The sequence below is a fragment of the Salvelinus namaycush genome, unplaced genomic scaffold, assembly GCF_016432855.1.
Source record: "Salvelinus namaycush isolate Seneca unplaced genomic scaffold, SaNama_1.0 Scaffold352, whole genome shotgun sequence".
NCBI lineage: Eukaryota > Metazoa > Chordata > Actinopteri > Salmoniformes > Salmonidae > Salvelinus > Salvelinus namaycush.
The window spans coordinates 99910-112027 of NW_024060475.1; the positions used below are offsets into that span (position 1 = coordinate 99910).

Below are 12118 nucleotides of genomic sequence, written 5' to 3' on the forward strand. Positions count from 1 at the left end.
GCAGGAAGGGGGCGGGGGGGGGGGGGGTGTGTGTGTGTGTGCGTGTGTGTGCGTGTGCGTGCGTGTGCGTGCGTGTGCGTGCGTGTGTGTGCGTGCGTGTGCGTGTGTGTGCGTGTGTGTGCGTGTGCGTGCGTGTGCGTGCGTGTGCGTGTGTGTGTGTGTGTGTGTGTGTGCGTGCGTGCGTGCGTGCGTGCGTGCGTGCGTGCGTGCGTGCGTGCGTGCGTGCGTGCGTGCGTGCGTGCGTGCGTGCGTGCGCGTGTCAAAGTGCATTGTGGTTGCCAGCAGCCCGTGTCCACACAGCAGCTCCAGGCTAATGTTCTCTGTGGTAGAGAACCACATATAGCATGTTCCTTTATAAATGGCCCACATTAGTAATGAGGTTTTCAGCCAATGGACTGCCGGAAAGGGATGAGGAGAATTAGTAGAATTGTGATTCATTGTGTAAATGTAATACATGCTTCATTTACAAATCAAAGGCCTCAGAAGACGTGTTAGTGGACATAGGAAGACCTCAGAAGATAGTGGACATAGGAAGGCCTCAGAAGATAGTGGACATAGGAAGGCCTCAGAAGATAGTGGACATAGGAAGGCCTCAGAAGACGTGTTAGTGGACATAGGAAGACCTCAGAAGACGTGTTAGGGGACATAGGAAGGCCTCAGAAGACGTGTTAGTGGACATAGGAAGGCCTCAGAAGATAGTGGACACAGGAAGGCCTCAGAAGACGTGTTAGGGGACATAGGAAGGCCTCAGAAGATGTGTTAGGGGACATAGGAAGACCTCAGAAGACGTGTTAGGGGAGATAGGAAGGCCTCAGCAGGTTTCAGGTCTTCCTTATTACTTCCCCAACATTCCCTAGGGGATAGCCATAGACAGAATGACTCCAGAGAGTGACTTTAGAGGAAGACAGAAGATATAGAGGAGTTTTCCACTGAAGACTCCCTCCCTCCATCATGACTCCACGGAGGACCTCCTCCCTCCATCATGACTCCACGGAGGACCTCCTCCCTCCATCATGACTCCACGGAGGACCCCCTCCCTCCATCATGACTCCACGGAGGACCCCCTCCCTCCATCATGACTCCACGGAGGACCTCCTCCCTCCATCATGACTCCACTGAGGACCCCCTCCCTCCATCATGACTCCACAGAGGACCCCCTCCCTCCATCATGACTCCACGGAGGACCTCCTCCCTCCATCATGACTCCACTGAAGACTCCCTCCCTCCATCATGACTCCACAGAGGACCCCCTCCCTCCATCATGACTCCACGGAGGACCTCCTCCCTCCATCATGACTCCACGGAGGACCTCCTTCCTCCATCATGACTCCACTGAGGACCCCCTCCCTCCATCATGACTCCACTGAGGACCCCCTCCCTCCATCATGACTCCACGGAGGACCTCCTCCCTCCATCATGACTCCACTGAAGACTCCCTCCCTCCATCATGACTCCACGGAGGACCCCCTCCCTCCATCATGACTCCACTGAGGACCTCCTCCCTCCATCATGACTCCACTGAGGACCCCCTCCCTCCATCATGACTCCACTGAGGACCCCCTCCCTCCATCATGACTCCACGGAGGACCTCCTCCCTCCATCATGACTCCACTGAAGACTCCCTCCCTCCATCATGACTCCACGGAGGACCCCCTCCCTCCATCATGACTCCACGGAGGACCTCCTCCCTCCATCATGACTCCACTGAGGACCCCCTCCCTCCATCATGACTCCACTGAGGACCCCCTCCCTCCATCATGACTCCACGGAGGACCTCCTCCCTCCATGACTCCACTGAAGACTCCCTCCCTCCATCATGACTCCACGGAGGACCTCCTCCCTCCATCATGACTCCACTGAGGACTCCCTCCCTCCATCATGACTCCACTGAGGACTCCCTCCCTCCATCATGACGCCACTGAGGACTCCCTCCCTCCATCATGACGCCACTGAGGACTCCCTCCCTCCCTCCATCATGACTCCACTGAGGACTCCCTCCCTCCATCATGACTCCACTGAGGACTCCTTCATGACTCCACTGAGGACTCCATCATGACTCCACCGAGGACTCCATCATGACTCCACCGAGGACGCCATCATGACTCCACCGAGGACGCCATCATGACTCCACCGAGGACGCCATCATGACTCCACCGAGGACGCCATCATGACTCCACCGAGGACGCCATCATGACTCCACTGAGGACGCCATCATGACTCCACTGAGGACCCTCCCTTCATCATTACTCCACTGATGACTCCCTCCCTCCATCATTACTCCACTGAGGACTCCATCATTACTCCACTGAGGACTCCCTCCCTCCATCATTACTCCACTGAGGACTCCCTCCCTCCATCATTACTCCACTGAGGACTCCATCATTACTCCACTGAGGACTCCCTCCCTCCATCATTACTCCACTGAGGACTCCATCATTACTCCACTGAGGACTCCCTCCCTCCATCATGACTCCACTGAGGACTCCCTCCCTCCATCATGACTCCACTGAAGACTCCCTCCCTCCATCATGACTCCACTGAGGACTCCCTCCCTCCATCATGACTCCACTGAGGACTCCATCCATCCCTCCCTCCATTATTACTCCACTGAGGACTCCCTCCCTCCATCATGACTCCACTGAGGACTCCCTCCCTCCATTACTGCACTGAGGACTACCTCCCTCCATCATTACTCCACTGAGGACTACCTCCCTCCATTACTCCACTGAGGACTACCTCCCTCCATTACTCCACTGAGGACTACCTCCCTCCATTACTCCACTGAGGACTACCTCCCTCCATTACTCCACTGAGGACTCCCTCCCTCCATCATGTCTCCACTGAGGACTACCTCCCTCCATTACTGCACTGAGGACTACCTCCCTCCATCATTACTCCACTGAGGACTCCCTCCCTCCATCATGACTCCACTGAGGACTCCCTCCCTCCATCATTACTCCACTGAGGACTCCCTCCATCCATCATTACTCCACTGAGGACTCCCTCCCTCCATCATTACTCCACTGAGGACTCCCTCCATCCATCATTACTCCACTGAGGACTCCCTCCATCCATCATTACTCCACTGAGGACTACCTCCCTCCATTACTCCACTGAGGACTCCCTCCCTCCATCATGACTCCACTGAGGACTACCTCCCTCCATTACTCCACTGAGGACCCCCTCCCTCCATCATGACTCCACTGAGGACCCCCTCCCTCCATCATGACTCCACGGAGGACCTCCTCCCTCCATCATGACTCCACGGAGGACCTCCTCCCTCCATCATGACTCCACTGAAGACTCCCTCCCTCCATCATGACTCCACGGAGGACCCCCTCCCTCCATCATGACTCCACGGAGGACCTCCTCCCTCCATGACTCCACTGAGGACCCCCTCCCTCCATCATGACTCCACTGAGGACCCCCTCCCTCCATCATGACTCCACGGAGGACCTCCTCCCTCCATCATGACTCCACTGAGGACTCCCTCCCTCCATCATGACTCCACTGAGGACTCCCTCCCTCCATCATGACGCCACTGAGGACTCCCTCCCTCCCTCCATCATGACTCCACTGAGGACTCCCTCCCTCCATCATGACTCCACTGAGGACTCCTTCATGACTCCACTGAGGACTCCATCATGCCTCCACTGAGGACTCCATCATGACTCCACCGAGGACGCCATCATGACTCCACCGAGGACGCCATCATGACTCCACCGAGGACGCCATCATGACTCCACCGAGGACGCCATCATGACTCCACTGAGGACCCTCCCTTCATCATTACTCCACTGATGACTCCCTCCATCCATCATTACTCCACTGAGGACTCCATCATTACTCCACTGAGGACTCCCTCCCTCCATCATGACTCCACTGAGGACCCTCCCTTCATCATTACTCCACTGATGACTCCCTCCCTCCATCATTACTCCACTGAGGACTCCATCATTACTCCACTGAGGACTCCCTCCCTCCATCATTACTCCACTGAGGACTCCATCATTACTCCACTGAGGACTCCCTCCCTCCATCATTACTCCACTGAGGACTCCCTCCCTCCATCATGACTCCACTGAGGACTCCCTCCCTCCATCATGACTCCACTGAGGACCCTCCCTTCATCATTACTCCACTGATGACTCCCTCCCTCCATCATTACTCCACTGAGGACTCCATCATTACTCCACTGAGGACTCCCTCCCTCCATCATTACTCCACTGAGGACTCCATCATTACTCCACTGAGGACTCCCTCCCTCCATCATGACTCCACTGAGGACTCCCTCCCTCCATCATGACTCCACTGAGGACTCCCTCCCTCCATCATGACTCCACTGAGGACTCCCTCCCTCCATCATGACTCCACTGAGGACTCCATCCCTCCCTCCATTATTACTCCACTGAGGACTCCCTCCCTCCATCATGACTCCACTGAGGACTCCCTCCCTCCATCATGACTCCACTGAGGACTCCCTCCCTCCATCATGACTCCACTGAGGACTCCCTCCCTCCATCATGACTCCACTGAGGACTACCTCCCTCCATCATTACTCCACTGAGGACTCCCTCCCTCCATCATTATTCCACTGAGGACTCCCTCCATCCATCATTACTCCACTGAGGACTACCTCCCTCCATTACTCCACTGAGGACTACCTCCCTCCATTACTCCACTGAGGACTACCTCCCTCCATCATGACTCCACTGAGGACTACCTCCCTCCATTACTCCACTGAGGACTACCTCCCTCCATCATTACTCCACTGAGGACTCCCTCCCTCCATCATGACTCCACTGAGGACTCCCTCCCTCCATCATGACTCCATTGAGGACTCCCTCCCTCCATCATTACTCCACTGAGGACTCCCTCCATTACTCCACTGAGGACTACCTCCCTCCATTACTCCACTGAGGACTACCTCCCTCCATTACTCCACTGAGGACTACCTCCATTACTCCACTGAGGACTCCCTCCCTCCATCATTACTCCACTGAGGACTCCATCCCTCCATCATTACTCCACTGAGGACTCCCTCCCTCCATCATTACTCCACTGAGGACTCCCTCCCTCCCTCCATCATGACTCCACTGAGGAATCCCTCCCTCCATCATGACTCCACTGAGGACTCCATCATGACTCCACTGAGGACTCCTTCCCTCTATCATTACTCCACTGAGGACTCCATCATTACTCCACTGAGGACTCCCTCCCTCCATCATTACTCCACTGAGGACTCCCTCCCTCCATCATGACTCCACTGAGGACTCCCTCCTTCCATCATGACTCCACTGAGGACCCTCCCTTCATCATTACTCCACTGATGACTCCCTCCCTCCATCATTACTCCACTGAGGACTCCATCATTACTCCACTGAGGACTCCCTCCCTCCATCATTACTCCACTGAGGACTCCATCATTACTCCACTGAGGACTCCCTCCCTCCATCATGACTCCACTGAGGACTCCCTCCCTCCATCATGACTCCACTGAGGACTCCCTCCCTCCATCATGACTCCACTGAGGACTCCCTCCCTCCATCATGACTCCACTGAGGACTCCCTCCCTCCATCATGACTCCACTGAGGACTCCCTCCCTCCATCATGACTCCACTGAGGACTCCATCCCTCCCTCCATTATTACTCCACTGAGGACTCCCTCCCTCCATCATGACTCCACTGAGGACTCCCTCCCTCCATCATGACTCCACTGAGGACTCCCTCCCTCCATCATGACTCCACTGAGGACTACCTCCCTCCATCATTACTCCACTGAGGACTCCCTCCCTCCATCATGACTCCACTGAGGACTCCCTCCCTCCATCATGACTCCACTGAGGACTACCTCCCTCCATTACTCCACTGAGGACTACCTCCCTCCATTACTCCACTGAGGACTCCCTCCCTCCATCATTACTCCACTGAGGACTACCTCCCTCCATTACTCCACTGAGGACTCCCTCCCTCCATCATGACTCCACTGAGGACTCCCTCCCTCCATCATGACTCCACTGAGGACTCCCTCCCTCCATCATGACTCCACTGAGGACTACCTCCCTCCATCATTACTCCACTGAGGACTCCCTCCCTCCCTCCATCATTACTCCACTGAGGACTCCCTCCCTCCCTCCATCATTACTCCACTGAGGACTCCCTCCCTCCATTACTCCACTGAGGACTACCTCCCTCCATCATGACTCCACTGAGGACTACCTCCCTCCATTACTCCACTGAGGACTACCTCCCTCCATTACTCCACTGAGGACTACCTCCCTCCATCATGACTCCACTGAGGACTACCTCCCTCCATTACTCCACTGAGGACTACCTCCCTCCATCATTACTCCACTGAGGACTCCCTCCCTCCATCATGACTCCACTGAGGACTCCCTCCCTCCATCATGACTCCACTGAGGACTCCCTCCCTCCATCATGACTCCATTGAGGACTCCCTCCCTCCATCATTACTCCACTGAGGACTCCCTCCATTACTCCACTGAGGACTACCTCCCTCCATTACTCCACTGAGGACTACCTCCCTCCATTACTCCACTGAGGACTACCTCCATTACTCCACTGAGGACTCCCTCCCTCCATCATTACTCCACTGAGGACTCCATCCCTCCATCATTACTCCACTGAGGACTCCCTCCCTCCATCATTACTCCACTGAGGACTCCCTCCCTCCCTCCCTCCATCATGACTCCACTGAGGAATCCCTCCCTCCATCATGACTCCACTGAGGACTCCACTGAGGACTCCCTCCCTCATGACTCCATCATGACTCCACTGAGGACTCCTTCCCTCTATCATTACTCCACTGAGGACTCCATCATTACTCCACTGAGGACTCCATCATTAGTCCACTGAGGACTCCCTCCCTCCATCATGACTCCACTGGGGACTCCCTCCATCATTACTCCACTGAGGACTCCATTCATAGTGTTGACTTCACTGACAGATATATAGAACCTTTTGGTTATTTTAGTTCAACAGAAAATCTGAGAGCGAGGAGAGAGAGGAGAGAGAGGAGAGCAAGGAGAGAGCAAGGAAAGAAAGGAGAGCGAGGAGAGAGAGGAGAGAGCAAGGAGTGAGCGAGGAGAGAGAGGAGCAAGAGCGAGAGAGAGAGGAGAGCGAGAAAGCTTAGAGACAGACAGATGCCAGGCGTTAAAGAGGTATGTGAGTAATTCCATTTCAACTCTTAGAAAATGGATTTTCAAAGTTATAGCCACATGTGCTACAAAGATGTCTATCTGACAGTGGCTCCTCAGTTCTCCCTACTTAATCATTATTCCTAGCCGTGGATCCTGCCGAGCTGAGTGAGACAAAGTGACAAATTAGAGTTAATCTGCCACTTCCTGTCCCGAAGGAAACTAAGTGAAACCAGTGGAAAGAGCCTAGGGTTTACTGACCCCAACGATCAGACCCCGTACTGCAATCAGGGAGGGAGAGAGAGAGAGAGAGAGAGAGAGAGAGAGAGAGAGAGAGAGAGAGAGAGAGAGAGAGAGCAGGAGAGATAGAGAGAGAGAGAGGGAGAGAGAGAGAGAGAGGGAGAGAGAGAGAGAGAGAGAGCAGGAGAGATAGAGAGAGCAGGAGAGATAGAGAGAGAGAGGGAGAGAGAGAGAGAGTAGGAGAGATAGAGAGAGAGGGAGGGCGAGATTGAGGGATGGAGCGAGGGATGGAGGGAGATAGATGAGGGAGGGAGGGAGATAGATGAGGGAGGGAGGGAGATAGATGAGGGAGGGAGGGAGATAGATGAGGGATGGAGGGAGGGAGATAGATGAGGGATGGAGGGAGATAGATGAGGGATGGAGGGAGATAGATGAGGGAGGGAGGGAGATAGATGAGGGAGGGGATGGAGGGAGATAGATGAGAGAGGGAGGGAGATAGATGCGGGAGGGGAGGGAGGGAGATAGATGAGGGATGGAGGGAGATAGATGCGGGAGGGATGGAGGGAGGGAGATAGATGAGGGATGGAGGGAGATAGATGCGGGAGGGGTAGAGAGAAGGCAACTACACGTAGAGAAAGCTGTTTCTATTTTTATTTGTTTAAACAGCATCCCAAAGTGCACCTTGCGTCCCCATAGTGCTCCTGTCAAAAGTCAAATAGAATACAATTGTATTTGTCACATGCTTCATAAACAACAAGTGTGGACTAAGAGTGGAATGTCAGGATGTACAGGTAGTTTGTTCTAACCTCTCCTCTGTCAGGATGTACAGGTAGTTTGTTCTAACCTCTCCTCTGTCAGGATGTACAGGTAGTTTGTTCTAATCTCTCCTCTCCTCTGTCAGGATGTACAGGTAGTTTGTTCTAACCTCTCCTCTGTCAGGATGTACAGGTAGTTTGTTCTAACCTCTCCTCTGTCAGGATGTACAGGTAGTTTGTTCTAATCTCTCCTCTGTCAGGATGTACAGGTAGTTTGTTCTAACCTCTCCTCTGTCAGGATGTACAGGTAGTTTGTTCTAACCTCTCCTCTGTCAGGATGTACAGGTAGTTTGTTCTAACCTCTCCTCTGTCAGGATGTACAGGTAGTTTGTTCTAATCTCTCCTCTCCTCTGTCAGGATGTACAGGTAGTTTGTTCTAACCTCTCCTCTGTCAGGATGTACAGGTAGTTTGTTCTAACCTCTCCTCTCCTCTGTCAGGATGTACAGGTAGTTTGTTCTAACCTCTCCTCTGTCAGGATGTACAGGTAGTTTGTTCTAATCTCTCCTCTGTCAGGATGTACAGGTAGTTTGTTCTAACCTCTCCTCTCGCTGTCAGGATGTAAGGTAGTTTGTTCTAACCTCTCCTCTGTCAGGATGTACAGGTAGTTTGTTCTAACCTCTCCTCTGTCAGGATGTACAGGTAGTTTGTTCTAATCTCTCCTCTGTCAGGATGTACAGGTAGTTTGTTCTAACCTCTCCTCTGTCAGGATGTACAGGTAGTTTGTTCTAACCTCTCCTCTGTCAGGATGTACAGGTAGTTTGTTCTAACCCCTCTGTCAGGATGTACAGGTAGTTTGTTCTAACCTCTCCTCTGTCAGGATGTACAGGCAGTTTGTTCTAACCTCTCCTCTGTCAGGATGTACAGGTAGTTTGTTCTAACCTCTCCTCTGTCAGGATGTACAGGTAGTTTGTTCTAATCTCTCCTCTGTCAGGATGTACAGGTAGTTTGTTCTAACCTCTCCTCTCCTCTGTCAGGATGTACAGGTAGTTTGTTCTAACCTCTCCTCTGTCAGGATGTACAGGTAGTTTGTTCTAATCTCTCCTCTGTCAGGATGTACAGGTAGTTTGTTCTAACCTCTCCTCTCGCTGTCAGGATGTAAGGTAGTTTGTTCTAACCTCTCCTCTGTCAGGATGTACAGGTAGTTTGTTCTAACCTCTCCTCTGTCAGGATGTACAGGTAGTTTGTTCTAACCTCTCCTCTGTCAGGATGTACAGGTAGTTTGTTCTAACCTCTCCTCTGTCAGGATGTACAGGTAGTTTGTTCTAATCTCTCCTCTGTCAGGATGTACAGGTAGTTTGTTCTAACCTCTCCTCTGTCAGGATGTACAGGTAGTTTGTTCTAACCTCTCCTCTGTCAGGATGTACAGGTAGTTTGTTCTAATCTCTCCTCTGTCAGGATGTACAGGTAGTTTGTTCTAACCTCTCCTCTGTCAGGATGTACAGGTAGTTTGTTCTAACCTCTCCTCTCCTCTGTCAGGATGTACAGGTAGTTTGTTCTAACCTCTCCTCTGTCAGGATGTACAGGTAGTTTGTTCTAATCTCTCCTCTGTCAGGATGTACAGGTAGTTTGTTCTAACCTCTCCTCTCGCTGTCAGGATGTAAGGTAGTTTGTTCTAACCTCTCCTCTGTCAGGATGTACAGGTAGTTTGTTCTAACCTCTCCTCTGTCAGGATGTACAGGTAGTTTGTTCTAACCTCTCCTCTGTCAGGATGTACAGGTAGTTTGTTCTAACCTCTCCTCTGTCAGGATGTACAGGTAGTTTGTTCTAACCTCTCCTCTCCTCTGTCAGGATGTACAGGTAGTTTGTTCTAATCTCTCCTCTGTCAGGATGTACAGGTAGTTTGTTCTAACCTCTCCTCTCTGTCAGGATGTAAGGTAGTTTGTTCTAACCCCTCCTTTCCTCTCCTCTCTCTGTCAGGATGTACAGGCAGTTTGTTCTGTCAATCCTGCTTGCAGGCGTCCTGTGTGCGGTGGGCGGCGGCACCCGCAAGACCCGCCTCCATGGCTCCATCCCCAACCCCTTCAAGGGGAACGGCAACACCTCTGACAAACGCACCCGTAAACAGGAAATCCTTGCCTCCAGCCAGGAAGCTCTGGTCGTCACCGAGAGGAAGTACCTGAAGAGTGACTGGTGCAAGACCCAGCCGCTGCGTCAGACTGTGAGCGAGGAGGGCTGTCTCAGTCGCACCGTCATCAACAGGTTCTGCTATGGCCAGTGTAACTCCTTCTATATCCCGCGACACGTTAAGACGGAGCACGAGTCTTTCCGGTCCTGTGCTTTCTGCCGACCGCAGCGGTTCACCACGCTGACCGTAGAGCTGGACTGTCCCGACCTCCAGCCGCCCTTCAGGCACCGTAAGATCCAGAGAGTCAAACAGTGTCGCTGTATATCGGTCTCCGTCAGTGACTCTGGGAAGCAGTGATACTCGTCTCCCTTCTGCTTCTCTCTCTTTTTTTTTATCATCTTGGACAATTCCTAGATACCGTCCAGATATTCCTCTCACCTCACAGGAGACAGTTTGTACAAGATGGTGAGGACATGTATTTTACTGACGGCACATGAAGGGGCCACTCTCTTTAGAAGTACTGAGTATGACAGACATTTCTATGGAGCAGCTCTGCGTTGATCATACCAAGCATTTATTTATTTATTTAACTAGGCAAGTCAGTTAAGAACAAATTATTATTTACAATGACGGCCTAGGAACAGAGGGTTCAGGGGCAGAACGACAGATTTGTACCTTGTCGGCTCGGGGATTCGATCTAGCAACCTTTCGGTTACTAGTCCAACGCTCTAACCACTAGGCTACGCTGCCGCCCCCCTCTACATGAGACAAACGGACATTTCTACAACCCCAGGCCCGAATTAACCCATGACTAGATATATTCTGTAGTTCAAAGATGGTGGATAAATGAAGATGTCTCACTCAGGCAGTTTATTTTTTTTGTCACAGTTCCTGACTGCTAGCGGAACCCCTGGGCTAGAAAGGTTAAGGAGGTGTGTCTCCCATAGACAACAATGCGATAGCAGCTGGGTCTGGTCTACTTAGTTCATTGACTGTATATGAACCAGGGGAAAAAAGCAGAGTGAGACATCTCGCTTCCTCTACCGTCTCTGCAGAAACAGACTTACCTGGACCACAGGTCTCCTCAGCCTGTCGGTGAGGTGGGTCGTATTCAAATGGAAGAAAACTGACTGAAACAAGAAGGGACTTGTCCAATACAAAATGCAAATTTTCAACTATAAAACGTGTTGCTAATGTGTGACCTAATGAATATGACCATATTCCACAGATGGACTCTGTATGTATGTATGTATGTATGTATGTAGATTCCAGCGATGGCTATAGAAGCAAAAAAGCTGAATCTGTTCCAGATAGGTTGTTGTAGACTGACTGGGTTAGTAGAAGGTCCTACTGCATCAACAGCCTACCGGGGGTTCCACAGAGGATAGGAGGTTGTTGGAGAGAGACTGACTGGGTTAGTAGAAGGTCCTACTGCATCAACAGTCTACCTGGGGTTCCACAGAGGGTAGGAGGTTGTTAGACTGACTGGGTTAGTAGAAGACCTACTGCATCAACAGCCTACCGGGGGTTCCACAGAGGATAGGAGGTTGTTGGAGAGACTGACTGGGTTAGTAGAAGGTCCTACTGCAGCAACAGCCTACCGGGGGTTCCACAGAGGGTAGGAGGTTGTTGGAGAGACTGACTGGGTTAGTAGAAGGTCCTACTGCAGCAACAGCCTACCGGGGGTTCCACAGAGGGTAGGAGGTTGTTAGAGTGACTGGGTTAGTAGAAGGTCCTACTGCATCAACAGCCTACCGGGGGTTCCACAGAGGGTAGGAGGTTGTTGGAGAGACTGACTGGGTTAGTAGAAGGTCCTACTGCAGCAACAGCCTACCGGGG

The 12118-nt window shown here is 52.3% G+C and overlaps 1 protein-coding gene across 1 annotated transcript; it reads left to right on the top strand.

Moving 5' to 3' along the window:
- Positions 1-10132: 10132 nt before the first annotated feature.
- Positions 10133-10636, top strand: LOC120040427 (gremlin-2-like). The gene has a single exon (XM_038985595.1). The coding sequence runs from the start codon at positions 10133-10135 to the stop codon at positions 10634-10636; it is 504 nt and encodes a 167-aa protein (XP_038841523.1).
- Positions 10637-12118: the final 1482 nt, after the last annotated feature.